The following is a 13,278-nucleotide window of genomic DNA, read 5'->3' on the forward strand; positions in this document are numbered from 1 at the left end:
ACAGGAGAATTACATTTGTAGATGTACATAGAAGCATAGACGGCATCAAGAATATGGGTGCTAGCGAGTGTGCGTCTGGAATGGTGCAGGACATCTTCTAACCATTCCCAGTAAAGAGGGATGTATGTTGGCTCGACTCCAAATTTCGGACTAGAACTCCATTTGGTCTCCTTGCGGGACAAACGCGTAGATAATGTCTGGAAAGAACACGCATCATCGCAGGGACGGTGATGTGAAGCGACAAGGACAGGATTAGGTGTTTTTCCACCAAATGCATTAACATCACGACTCTCCTTGTACCAGCTTTTCGGGCCCGAGAACTCCGTAGAAGAATGGATGTTTGCAAAAGGACCAATCACAGGAGGAAATGAACGAAAGTGCGCTCCATCGACCGAATTAGCATCTTCCATGAGTGACAAAGTCTCTTCTCCAGGAGTATTGTGATACTTGAAGTAAACCATGGTGACTCTTTGTTCCTACAAAGTCAACACAAAAAAAAAAAGTGCAAGTTGATGCATGTATGACGATGCAGTTAATTAACAAAGTAATATTTAACGGAGGCATCATATTTGAAATATTGATCGTACAAACTAGTACAGATTATTGTCAACAATGTATCAACTTTGCCAATGATTACTACTGTGAACTACACCCGGTATTAAAAGAAAGTACACAGATTATATTACAGGAAGCAGTTGTATTATGTTCGACCGCACAAAAAAAAAGGGGGAGCAAGTTCAAGTTTGGGGTTGCTGTTATCGATCATCATTCATCATGTTCGTAAAAAAAAAAAAAAAGAGAAAAGAAAAAAAGGGGTTGCATGTATTCATGTGAATTGGAAAGAGACAAAAGAAAGAGACAAAAGAAAAAGACAAAAAAGAATCATCACAATCATGCATCACCATTTAAAAAAAAAAAAAAAAAAAAAAAAAAAAAAAAATTGGAAATAAAAATTAGGGAGTACAATATCACGTGAATAGGATGGGAAAGAAAGAAAAAGACAAAAGAATTTTGTAGCCCAGCATCATCAATTACTATCATCATCTATTATTCTTTTATGATATGAATAAAGAATAAATAAAAATAAAAAAAGAAAAGAAAGAAGGATAGCATCACGTGAAGGGTGAAAGAAGACAAAACAAGAAAATGACTCAACTTTTTTTGTCTTTTTTTTTTTTTTGTGGTCTATATTTTACTCTTCGGTATCATCATCATCAACAACAATATAAATTAATCATACGAACAAAAAAAAAAGGAAGGGGGGCAAGCAAACAGGTCGCCATGGAAATTACAATGCTTCAAAGGTTAAAATTGCTGAAAGAAAATACAGCAGAGTATACATACTGGGTCTGAAAGTCGGATCGCGCCTCAACAACGGTGGCGCAGTGCTGTGACGGTGGTGATGGACGGACAGCAGGTCAACAGGAACAACCACCTCTCAGATTCGATGACGGTGGTGCTAGGCGGCTTGGGACTCCACGAGCAGGACCAGTCGCGGATGAACAACTCCTCCACAGGCTGCTTGTCGGACTCACGAACTATTCGATGACGACCGTTGGGTTGGTGTTCGGACCGATTCGATGACGACCGTTGGTTTGGTGATGACGTCTACTGGTTCGTTCCTCTTTCACGGGCTATTCGATGACGAAGATTCGGTATTGTACTCCTCGGAGTCTCTGATCAAAGGTCGTTGAGTTGTTGTTGATGGTGAGGTGAATTGATAGCATAAGAGGTGTATTTATAGTCTTGTAGCTCATAGTCCTACTTCAAAGCAAATTTAGAAGAAGATATGTTTTGGGTAAATTTTATCCAATATATTAAGCATTTATTTTGAGTCCTACTCCATGTTGGATTCTAATCAGTTGAGAAAAGCTTGAGACCTATGGAAAATCAACTACTACTGTGAAGATGTGAAGATGGAATTTGCTCGAAGTCTATCCCATTTGGGTCTTGTCTTGGGTAATTGATGTCCATTATAATTCTTTCCTATCATCAAAGAAGTGACATAACCGAAGTATTGTGTTGACAGTAGGATACTAAAAAGCTGTTAGAACTTGGCCAAGATAGATGCACTAATTGTATCCTAATTGGTTTAGTTGGGAATCAGTGGAGTCCTAGTATTATTCTATTTCGTAAAGTGTGATGTTGTCTTGGAAGAGTTTCACACCAAAGAAAATGCATAGCGTGAGTGCATGCATCAAAATGGATCAGTGATCCGAAGATTCGGTCCAGCCCATCCATCAAAAGGGTGGGTCAACAAGTTGGGCCAAAAGACCAAATATTACTCCTATTTCAGAAAAAAAAGGAAAGTTCGGAGTACGTGAAGAAGTGCAAACTGGATTTCGAGATCGGACCACGAGCAAACACTCAAAGATTCGTGTACGTAACCGATCTCGAGGGGGCAATTTGTAGACATTAAAAATATGAAGAATGCCACATCATCATTTTTTGTCCCGAAAAAGTCAAATGTTGACTTCTATTATTAAATGTCAGATAAATTGTTTAATTTGGGTTATAAACCAAATAGGCCCATTTTTAATAAATGACGTTCATTTAATAGGAGTGGGTTATTTAAATGAGCTTAAGTAAAGAGGCCCATTTATCCACAAAAGGAAAACCCTAAACCTAAGAAGAGGATATAAAAAGTTCTCTCCAAGTCATTTGGCAGACAGACTGAACGTAGTATACAAAAACCTACTACTCTCCAGAAAAAACCCGAAGACGGCTTCCAAGCACACAAGTCTGACATCAAATCTCGGTGGAAGAAGAACAACAAGCACAAACGCCGTTCTACCTTCAAACCACAAATTCTTGCTGTTGTAGAGATCGAATCAGTGGATAAACATTAGAGATTGTACCCAAATACAAAATCAATAAAAATATATTTTGTTCACATTATTTTGATTCTGTTATTTTTGCAGACTCGTAAATTTGTGTTTACAAATTGGCACGCTCGGTGGGACCACTCTACCACTCATCTCCTTCTCTACAAAAAAAAAAAATCAATCTACCAACGAAGATGGCTGCTCAACAAACCGTTTCCATGTCCGATGCTGAGAAGGCCGCTATGGTGAAACAAAGGGCGGCAGAATTGGCTGAGATGATGAAAGGGCGTGACGAGGGTATACGCACCAGAGGAATGAAGAACGCTGATCTGAATGAGGCTGCTTCGAGTCTGCGTTCGGCTCCTATCGCCACCAAAACAAGGAGAAAGAGCCATGTCCGTGCTTCCTCCGACGTGTCCCCGAATCCGTATTACCGCAAATCCCGCAACATCCCTGTTTTCGGGTCCTTTCCTGCTGAAGGTGCACGATTCCTTATGCCCGGTGAAGAAGATATGCGTCCTCACCAAAAGCCTGACAGGCTGGTCATCCACACTAGTCCTTTGTTCGATCCTTTCTATGTAGAAAGCGATGCAAAGAGTAGTACCGGGTCTTCTCCAACGTCACCCCTCAAAGTATCAGATTGTGAAGAATCGGTCCAGTCCCCACAGACGGCGCCAAATTTGTAAACACAAATTTACGAGTCTGCAAAAATAACAGAATCAAAATAATGTGAACAAAATATATTTTTATTGATTTTGTATTTGGGTACAATCTCTAATGTTTATCCACTGATTCGATCTCTACAACAGCAAGAATTTGTGGTTTGAAGGTAGAACGGCGTTTGTGCTTGTTGTTCTTCTTCCACCGAGATTTGATGTCAGACTTGTGTGCTTGGAAGCCGTCTTCGGGTTTTTTCTGGAGAGTAGTAGGTTTTTGTATACTACGTTCAGTCTGTCTGCCAAATGACTTGGAGAGAACTTTTTATATCCTCTTCTTAGGTTTAGGGTTTTCCTTTTGTGGATAAATGGGCCTCTTTACTTAAGCTCATTTAAATAACCCACTCCTATTAAATGAACGTCATTTATTAAAAATGGGCCTATTTGGTTTATAACCCAAATTAAACAATTTATCTGACATTTAATAATAGAAGTCAACATTTGACTTTTTCGGGACAAAAAATGATGATGTGGCATTCTTCATATTTTTAATGCCTACAAATTGCCCCCTCGAGATCGGTTACGTACACGAATCTTTGAGTGTTTGCTCGTGGTCCGATCTCGAAATCCAGTTTGCACTTCTTCACGTACTCCGAACTTTCCTTTTTTTTCTGAAATAGGAGTAATATTTGGTCTTTTGGCCCAACTTGTTGACCCACCCTTTTGATGGATGGGCTGGACTGAATCTTCGGATCACTGATCCATTTTGATGCATGCACTCACGCTATGCATTTTCTTTGGTGTGAAACTCTTCCAAGACAACATCACACTTTACGAAATAGAATAATACTAGGACTCCACTGATTCCCAACTAAACCAATTAGGATACAATTAGTGCATCTATCTTGGCCAAGTTCTAACAGCTTTTTAGTATCCTACTGTCAACACAATACTTCGGTTATGTCACTTCTTTGATGATAGGAAAGAATTATAATGGACATCAATTACCCAAGACAAGACCCAAATGGGATAGACTTCGAGCAAATTCCATCTTCACATCTTCACAGTAGTAGTTGATTTTCCATAGGTCTCAAGCTTTTCTCAACTGATTAGAATCCAACATGGAGTAGGACTCAAAATAAATGCTTAATATATTGGATAAAATTTACCCAAAACATATCTTCTTCTAAATTTGCTTTGAAGTAGGACTATGAGCTACAAGACTATAAATACACCTCTTATGCTATCAATTCACCTCACCATCAACAACAACTCAACGACCTTTGATCAGAGACTCCGAGGAGTACAATACCGAATCTTCGTCATCGAATAGCCCGTGAAAGAGGAACGAACCAGTAGACGTCATCAACAAACCAACGGTCGTCATCGAATCGGTCCGAACACCAACCCAACGGTCGTCATCGAATAGTTCGTGAGTCCGACAAGCAGCCTGTGGAGGAGTTGTTCATCCGCGACTGGTCCTGCTCGTGGAGTCCCAAGCCGCCTAGCACCACCGTCATCGAATCTGAGAGGTGGTTGTTCCTGTTGACCTGCTGTCCGTCCATCACCACCGTCACAGCACTGCGCCACCGTTGTTGAGGCGCGATCCGACTTTCAGACCCAGTATGTATACTCTGCTGTATTTTCTTTCAGCAATTTTAACCTTTGAAGCATTGTAATTTCCATGGCGACCTGTTTGCTTGCCCCCCTTCCTTTTTTTTTTTGTTCGTATGATTAATTTATATTGTTGTTGATGATGATGATACCGAAGAGTAAAATATAGACCACAAAAAAAAAAAAAAAAGTTGAGTCATTTTCTTGTTTTGTCTTCTTTCACCCTTCACGTGATGCTATCCTTCTTTCTTTTCTTTTTTTATTTTTATTTATTCTTTATTCATATCATAAAAGAATAATAGATGATGATAGTAATTGATGATGCTGGGCTACAAAATTCTTTTGTCTTTTTCTTTCTTTCCCATCCTATTCACGTGATATTGTACTCCCTAATTTTTATTTCCAATTTTTTTTTTTTTTTTTTTTTTTTAAATGGTGATGCATGATTGTGATGATTCTTTTTTGTCTTTTTCTTTTGTCTCTTTCTTTTGTCTCTTTCCAATTCACATGAATACATGCAACCCCTTTTTTTCTTTTCTCTTTTTTTTTTTTTACGAACATGATGAATGATGATCGATAACAGCAACCCCAAACTTGAACTTGCTCCCCCTTTTTTTTTGTGCGGTCGAACATAATACAACTGCTTCCTGTAATATAATCTGTGTACTTTCTTTTAATACCGGGTGTAGTTCACAGTAGTAATCATTGGCAAAGTTGATACATTGTTGACAATAATCTGTACTAGTTTGTACGATCAATATTTCAAATATGATGCCTCCGTTAAATATTACTTTGTTAATTAACTGCATCGTCATACATGCATCAACTTGCACTTTTTTTTTTTGTGTTGACTTTGTAGGAACAAAGAGTCACCATGGTTTACTTCAAGTATCACAATACTCCTGGAGAAGAGACTTTGTCACTCATGGAAGATGCTAATTCGGTCGATGGAGCGCACTTTCGTTCATTTCCTCCTGTGATTGGTCCTTTTGCAAACATCCATTCTTCTACGGAGTTCTCGGGCCCGAAAAGCTGGTACAAGGAGAGTCGTGATGTTAATGCATTTGGTGGAAAAACACCTAATCCTGTCCTTGTCGCTTCACATCACCGTTCCTGCGATGATGCGTGTTCTTTCCAGACATTATCTACGCGTTTGTCCCGCAAGGAGACCAAATGGAGTTCTAGTCCGAAATTTGGAGTCGAGCCAACATACATCCCTCTTTACTGGGAATGGTTAGAAGATGTCCTGCACCATTCCAGACGCACACTCGCTAGCACCCATATTCTTGATGCCGTCTATGCTTCTATGTACATCTACAAATGTAATTCTCCTGTCATGCAGGCTTTTTGTGAATCCTGGTGTCCTACGACAAATACCTTGCACACTTCAGTTGGAGAAATGTCAATCAGTCTTTGGGATATATACGACCTTGGTGGGCTTCCCGTAACTGGCCTTTTTTATGACGAGGTCGTCCCTTCTGCCGTTGAATTGGAAGGCTCCGACGATGAGCACAGTCTATACCTCCCTTACAGTTGCAAATATTTGTTCATGGCTTTGCATTATCTTTCTGAGAAACACAAGGTGACAACAATAACGTTCGAGACTTGGTGTGATTTTTGGTTTCGCGGTGCATCAAAGTATTTCTTGGCATCTGGCAACAAAAAGTCTGTCCTTCCAACACTTATGAAAGACTTCAGCTCCTTTAATGGTCCTCGATCGTGGAGTCATAAGATGTACGAAGCCTTTCGCATCCTACGGATTCCTGAAGCGCATCATCGACAAACATATTTGGCTGCCTTTCTCTCATGTTGGCTTTGTGCCTTTGTTTTGCCGGTGTCAGATTTGGGTTGCATCCGTCCTGGATCTTTCAAACCTGCGTCATTTCTTGCAAGTGGAAAAGAGACTTCTTTGGCGATCCCTGTTTTGGCGAGCATCTACCACGGATTGAGCAAAATTTCGAATTCTCCTACCCCCGACAAACATCGCGAGTCCTTCCCTGCACAATATGTGTATGTCTGGACCGCTAAGTATTTTCGAAGTCATCACGTCGTCACCTACGATTTTGTTGGTGCTCCCCTGGTTGGAATTCAAGGCCTTGACTCTGTCATAAAGTCTCCAGATGCTAAATCGCTAGTTTCTTCGGGTAAGGATTTCAATTGGCTTGCTAACTCAATTTGTGGTAATTCAGATGAGAAGCGTGAAGATGACAACCATCAACCAAAGCAATTCGCAAACTTCTTCATTAGCATGCGGTCCTGTTTTCTGACCTTGAGGTTCGACAACAACTACGTGGTTGAGCCATACAGTCCTCATCGATTCGGTCGGCAATTCGGATTTCACCAAGATGTGCCAGGCGAATTAGTAGTCCAGACACAAAACATCACCCGAGAGCATATGTACTATCTTTTTCAGTCCAGCATTCGTCTGCATACTAGGGCTACTTTTTTGGTCCCTTGCCGCACGTTTAATGCCCAATCTCGAGTCACTCCAAGCTTCACAACATGGTGGAATTCGGTCGTTTCTTTAAATGCGGCTTATGCTTCAAGAACTCCTAGTCCAACAAATGTCAGGTCTAAGAAGAGAAAGGAGAGAAAGGGCGATGATCTTAACACTTCACCAAAAGACAAAGCTGCCAAGACTTCGGCTGCACCTCGCAAAGTTAGAGTCAGATTGCCTAAAAGTTCCACGATATCCTGTCCGCCCAAGGAAACATCTTCGAAATGTAGGGACGAGAGTAGAAGACTAGCAAGCAGAGTTGTAAGTAATGAACCTTCCAATGACGAAAATGAACCTTCCGATGACGAACACGCAGGTGAACCTACAATTCTGGATGATATTTTCGCTGAAGATTATGGCCCTGAGCTATCGCCTGAAGAGATAGAGGTTCATTTCTTTACTTTGACATTCTCGTTTTCTTTTTAATTACTATTTTAATCCCCTTTATTTTTACTTTTCAGAATCTTCAAAGCGATGCGAACATAGCAGTAGAGCTTACTGCTTGCGAGAATACATTTGTCTCCCTTCCTGAACAACAGTTCATTGATGATGTTGTCATTGATACTGCGCCAACCACAAGTGTTTCTACTGCTTCGACCGAGTCTCCTTCTTTTAATGCTCAAGACATGATCACTAAGGCGACCAACAGGGCGGACCGATATGCTGCAAGCTTGATGATTAATGAAATAAAGGACAAGTTGATGAAGACTCCTTTAGCCAAGGTTCATGAACTAGCGCAGGAGTTTGAACAGGTTTTCTCCTATGTTCGTGATAAGAAGATCGACATCTCTGCAATCGAATCTTTTATCAAGGGGTATATTGGGTGCGGTTCTCAACTCCACCACGTTCGGCTAGGGAAACAGGGAGATCCCACTCTCAATGACTTGGAGCAACGATCTTTGGAGATAGAGACGAGCGTGCAGACAACTACAATTGCAGGGAAAGCAGAAGAGGAGCGAATGCAAGCTCTTCATAAGGAGATAGATCAGATTCAGCAAGAACAAGCCGAACATAAAAGGAAGCTCAATGATTTAGCAGAACGAGCGGATAGACTTTTGCCTCTTATTTCAGAATCAGAAGAGAAGTTCCAAGGGTACGTCATACAGAAGAAAGAGCAAGAAAACTCACTCCTCATCATGAAGGAGAATATTGTTGCTGCGAAAGAGGTGGAGGCAAAGCTAGCGGAAGCTGAGAAACAATTTGGTGTTGCTCGTGATGCTTTGCAAGCCTTCAAATTTGAGCCGTAGTTCCGCCTTTCTTGTTACCATCGTTGCACTTGTTTTCTTTTAATTCTTTTTTTTTTTTTTTTTTTTTTTTTTTTTTTAGAGACCAATTTGTTTTAAGAATTCCAAAAATGAAATGAATAAGACTCGTCATTCTTCCTGTCAAAGATTTTTGTCATTGATTCCATATTCATTCAACTCATAGGAAACCAACATGAAATTTTCATTTATTTATTTAGCCGTTCACAGTTTATACTCTTGCGGGCCAGGAGTAGTACAAAAATGGGAGAGATTTTTGGTGTGGCTGGACTTAAAGTTAGTGATTCCTTCAAGCTGCCTACGTACTTATGAAATGAATAAATTCACTCCATAAGATCAAGCCAACGTAGTTCCTTAAAAGCAAAAATAATTTCTTGATTTTTTTTTTTTTTTTTTTTTTTTTTTTTTTTTTTTCTGACGTCGTTTGCTGACGTCATTTCCGGATTTTTTTTTTTTTTTTTTTTTTTTTTTTTTTTTTTTTTTTTTTTTTTTTTTAGTCAGTTGCAGTTTAGCCTCGTGCTTAGGAGGTTACAATGTTGCACAACTTCAAGGGTAGTAACGCTTCAAAAATTTGCCGTTGATAGGGCCTATGCGCAGTCCTTCTGCATCAACGATCTTGTAAGCTCCATTTGTGTAGACTTCCTGGACAACGTAAGGACCATCCCATTTCGATGCAAATTTATTTCCCGTTTTGCGAGAAACAATGATCGGTCTCTTGATAGCAAGGACCGTGTCTCCAACTTTGAAAGACCGTACTCGCACCTTCTTGTTGAACGCCCTTGTCAAACGAGCATGGTAGCATTCCAACTTTTGTTGCGCCTCAAGCCTCTTTTCGTCAAGTGCTTCCAACTCTGCCAGACGAATCTTAGCATTTTCTTCTTCAGTGAGATTTTCCTGGATTGCCATGCGAAGTGACGGAATTTGAATCTCCAATGGCAATATGGCCTCCACACCATACACAAGTGCATAAGGTGTCGCTTGAGTTGGTGTCCTGTACGTGGTACGATACGCCCATAGAGCTTCGCCCATTCTTTCGTGCCAATCTCGCTGGTGTTTCCCAACAATCTTACTAAGCAACTTGCAAAGTGTTTTGTTGAAAGATTCAGCTAGTCCGTTTGCAGGTGCATTATACATTGAAGACTTGTTTTGTGCAAACTTGAATTTCTCACAAAGGCTCGTCATCAACTTGTTGACAAATGGTGTTCCGTTGTCCCACCGAGCGTGCCAATTTGTAAACACAAATTTACGAGTCTGCAAAAATAACAGAATCAAAATAATGTGAACAAAATATATTTTTATTGATTTTGTATTTGGGTACAATCTCTAATGTTTATCCACTGATTCGATCTCTACAACAGCAAGAATTTGTGGTTTGAAGGTAGAACGGCGTTTGTGCTTGTTGTTCTTCTTCCACCGAGATTTGATGTCAGACTTGTGTGCTTGGAAGCCGTCTTCGGGTTTTTTCTGGAGAGTAGTAGGTTTTTGTATACTACGTTCCGTCTGTCTGCCAAATGACTTGGAGAGAACTTTTTATATCCTCTTCTTAGGTTTAGGGTTTTCCTTTTGTGGATAAATGGGCCTCTTTACTTAAGCTCATTTAAATAACCCACTCCTATTAAATGAACGTCATTTATTAAAAATGGGCCTATTTGGTTTATAACCCAAATTAAACAATTTATCTGACATTTAATAATAGAAGTCAACATTTGACTTTTTCGGGACAAAAAATGATGATGTGGCATTCTTCATATTTTTAATGCCTACAAATTGCCCCCTCGGGATCGGTTACGTACACGAATCTTTGAGTGTTTGCTCGTGGTCCGATCTCGAAATCCAGTTTGCACTTCTTCACGTACTCCGAACTTTCCTTTTTTTCTGAAATAGGAGTAATATTTGGTCTTTTGGCCCAACTTGTTGACCCACCCTTTTGATGGATGGGCTGGACCGAATCTTCGGATCACTGATCCATTTTGATGCATGCACTCACGCTATGCATTTTCTTTGGTGTGAAACTCTTCCAAGACAACATCACACTTTACGAAATAGAATAATACTAGGACTCCACTGATTCCCAACTAAACCAATTAGGATACAATTAGTGCATCTATCTTGGCCAAGTTCTAACAGCTTTTTAGTATCCTACTGTCAACACAATACTTCGGTTATGTCACTTCTTTGATGATAGGAAAGAATTATAATGGACATCAATTACCCAAGACAAGACCCAAATGGGATAGACTTCGAGCAAATTCCATCTTCACATCTTCACAGTAGTAGTTGATTTTCCATAGGTCTCAAGCTTTTCTCAACTGATTAGAATCCAACATGGAGTAGGACTCAAAATAAATGCTTAATATATTGGATAAAATTTACCCAAAACATATCTTCTTCTAAATTTGCTTTGAAGTAGGACTATGAGCTACAAGACTATAAATACACCTCTTATGCTATCAATTCACCTCACCATCAACAACAACTCAACGACCTTTGATCAGAGACTCCGAGGAGTACAATACCGAATCTTCGTCATCGAATAGCCCGTGAAAGAGGAACGAACCAGTAGACGTCATCAACAAACCAACGGTCGTCATCGAATCGGTCCGAACACCAACCCAACGGTCGTCATCGAATAGTTCGTGAGTCCGACAAGCAGCCTGTGGAGGAGTTGTTCATCCGCGACTGGTCCTGCTCGTGGAGTCCCAAGCCGCCTAGCACCACCGTCATCGAATCTGAGAGGTGGTTGTTCCTGTTGACCTGCTGTCCGTCCATCACCACCGTCACAGCACTGCGCCACCGTTGTTGAGGCGCGATCCGACTTTCAGACCCAGTATGTATACTCTGCTGTATTTTCTTTCAGCAATTTTAACCTTTGAAGCATTGTAATTTCCATGGCGACCTGTTTGCTTGCCCCCCTTCCTTTTTTTTTTTTTTTGTTCGTATGATTAATTTATATTGTTGTTGATGATGATGATACCGAAGAGTAAAATATAGACCACAAAAAAAAAAAAAAAAAAAAAAGTTGAGTCATTTTCTTGTTTTGTCTTCTTTCACCCTTCACGTGATGCTATCCTTCTTTCTTTTCTTTTTTTTATTTTTATTTATTCTTTATTCATATCATAAAAGAATAATAGATGATGATAGTAATTGATGATGCTGGGCTACAAAATTCTTTTGTCTTTTTCTTTCTTTCCCATCCTATTCACGTGATATTGTACTCCCTAATTTTTATTTCCAATTTTTTTTTTTTTTTTTTTTTTTTTTTTTAAATGGTGATGCATGATTGTGATGATTCTTTTTTGTCTTTTTCTTTTGTCTCTTTCTTTTGTCTCTTTCCAATTCACATGAATACATGCAACCCCTTTTTTTCTTTTCTCTTTTTTTTTTTACGAACATGATGAATGATGATCGATAACAGCAACCCCAAACTTGAACTTGCTCCCCCTTTTTTTTTTTTGTGCGGTCGAACATAATACAACTGCTTCCTGTAATATAATCTGTGTACTTTCTTTTAATACCGGGTGTAGTTCACAGTAGTAATCATTGGCAAAGTTGATACATTGTTGACAATAATCTGTACTAGTTTGTACGATCAATATTTCAAATATGATGCCTCCGTTAAATATTACTTTGTTAATTAACTGCATCGTCATACATGCATCAACTTGCACTTTTTTTTTTTGTGTTGACTTTGTAGGAACAAAGAGTCACCATGGTTTACTTCAAGTATCACAATACTCCTGGAGAAGAGACTTTGTCACTCATGGAATCTCTAATGTTTATCCACTGATTCGATCTCTACAACAGCAAGAATTTGTGGTTTGAAGGTAGAACGGCGTTTGTGCTTGTTGTTCTTCTTCCACCGAGATTTGATGTCAGACTTGTGTGCTTGGAAGCCGTCTTCGGGTTTTTTCTGGAGAGTAGTAGGTTTTTGTATACTACGTTCCGTCTGTCTGCCAAATGACTTGGAGAGAACTTTTTATATCCTCTTCTTAGGTTTAGGGTTTTCCTTTTGTGGATAAATGGGCCTCTTTACTTAAGCTCATTTAAATACCGAAGACGGCTTCCAAGCACACAAGTCTGACATCAAATCTCGGTGGAAGAAGAACAACAAGCACAAACGCCGTTCTACCTTCAAACCACAAATTCTTGCTGTTGTAGAGATCGAATCAGTGGATAAACATTAGAGATTGTACCCAAATACAAAATCAATAAAAATATATTTTGTTCACATTATTTTGATTCTGTTATTTTTGCAGACTCGTAAATTTGTGTTTACAGTTGCCAAGCAGAACAATTCAGTAGACCACAACATATATGCATCATGTGGCGTTTCTTGCCAAATTCATTCTTTGTTCTCCTCGTTTTGTCTAACTAACAGAGGATCAATGTCTAGTCTAACATACAAATCTACAATTTGCTACTTA

The 13,278-nt window shown here is 39.5% G+C and overlaps 1 protein-coding gene across 1 annotated transcript; it reads left to right on the forward strand.

Moving 5' to 3' along the window:
- The first annotated feature begins 3,019 nt into the window (after positions 1-3,019).
- Positions 3,020-8,907, forward strand: LOC130472215 (uncharacterized). Its single transcript, XM_056842716.1, has 3 exons — positions 3,020-3,478; positions 5,955-7,979; positions 8,054-8,907. Exons 1-3 carry the CDS (start codon positions 3,020-3,022, stop codon positions 8,837-8,839), a joined length of 3,270 nt encoding a protein of 1,089 aa, XP_056698694.1. The 3' UTR covers positions 8,840-8,907.
- Positions 8,908-13,278: the final 4,371 nt, after the last annotated feature.

The sequence above is a fragment of the Spinacia oleracea genome, chromosome 4 (assembly GCF_020520425.1).
Source record: "Spinacia oleracea cultivar Varoflay chromosome 4, BTI_SOV_V1, whole genome shotgun sequence".
NCBI lineage: Eukaryota > Viridiplantae > Streptophyta > Magnoliopsida > Caryophyllales > Amaranthaceae > Spinacia > Spinacia oleracea.

Excerpts from the sequence above, each read along its gene's own strand:
- LOC130472215 (XM_056842716.1), top strand. The coding sequence starts at position 3,020 with ATGGCTGCTCAACAAACCGTTTCCATGTCCGATGCTGAGAAGGCCGCT. Across the intron at positions 3,479-5,954 it reads TATCAGATTGTGAAGAATCG|GAACAAAGAGTCACCATGGT; the intron begins GTCCAGTCCCCA and ends TTGACTTTGTAG. Across the intron at positions 7,980-8,053 it reads TATCGCCTGAAGAGATAGAG|AATCTTCAAAGCGATGCGAA; the intron begins GTTCATTTCTTT and ends TTTACTTTTCAG.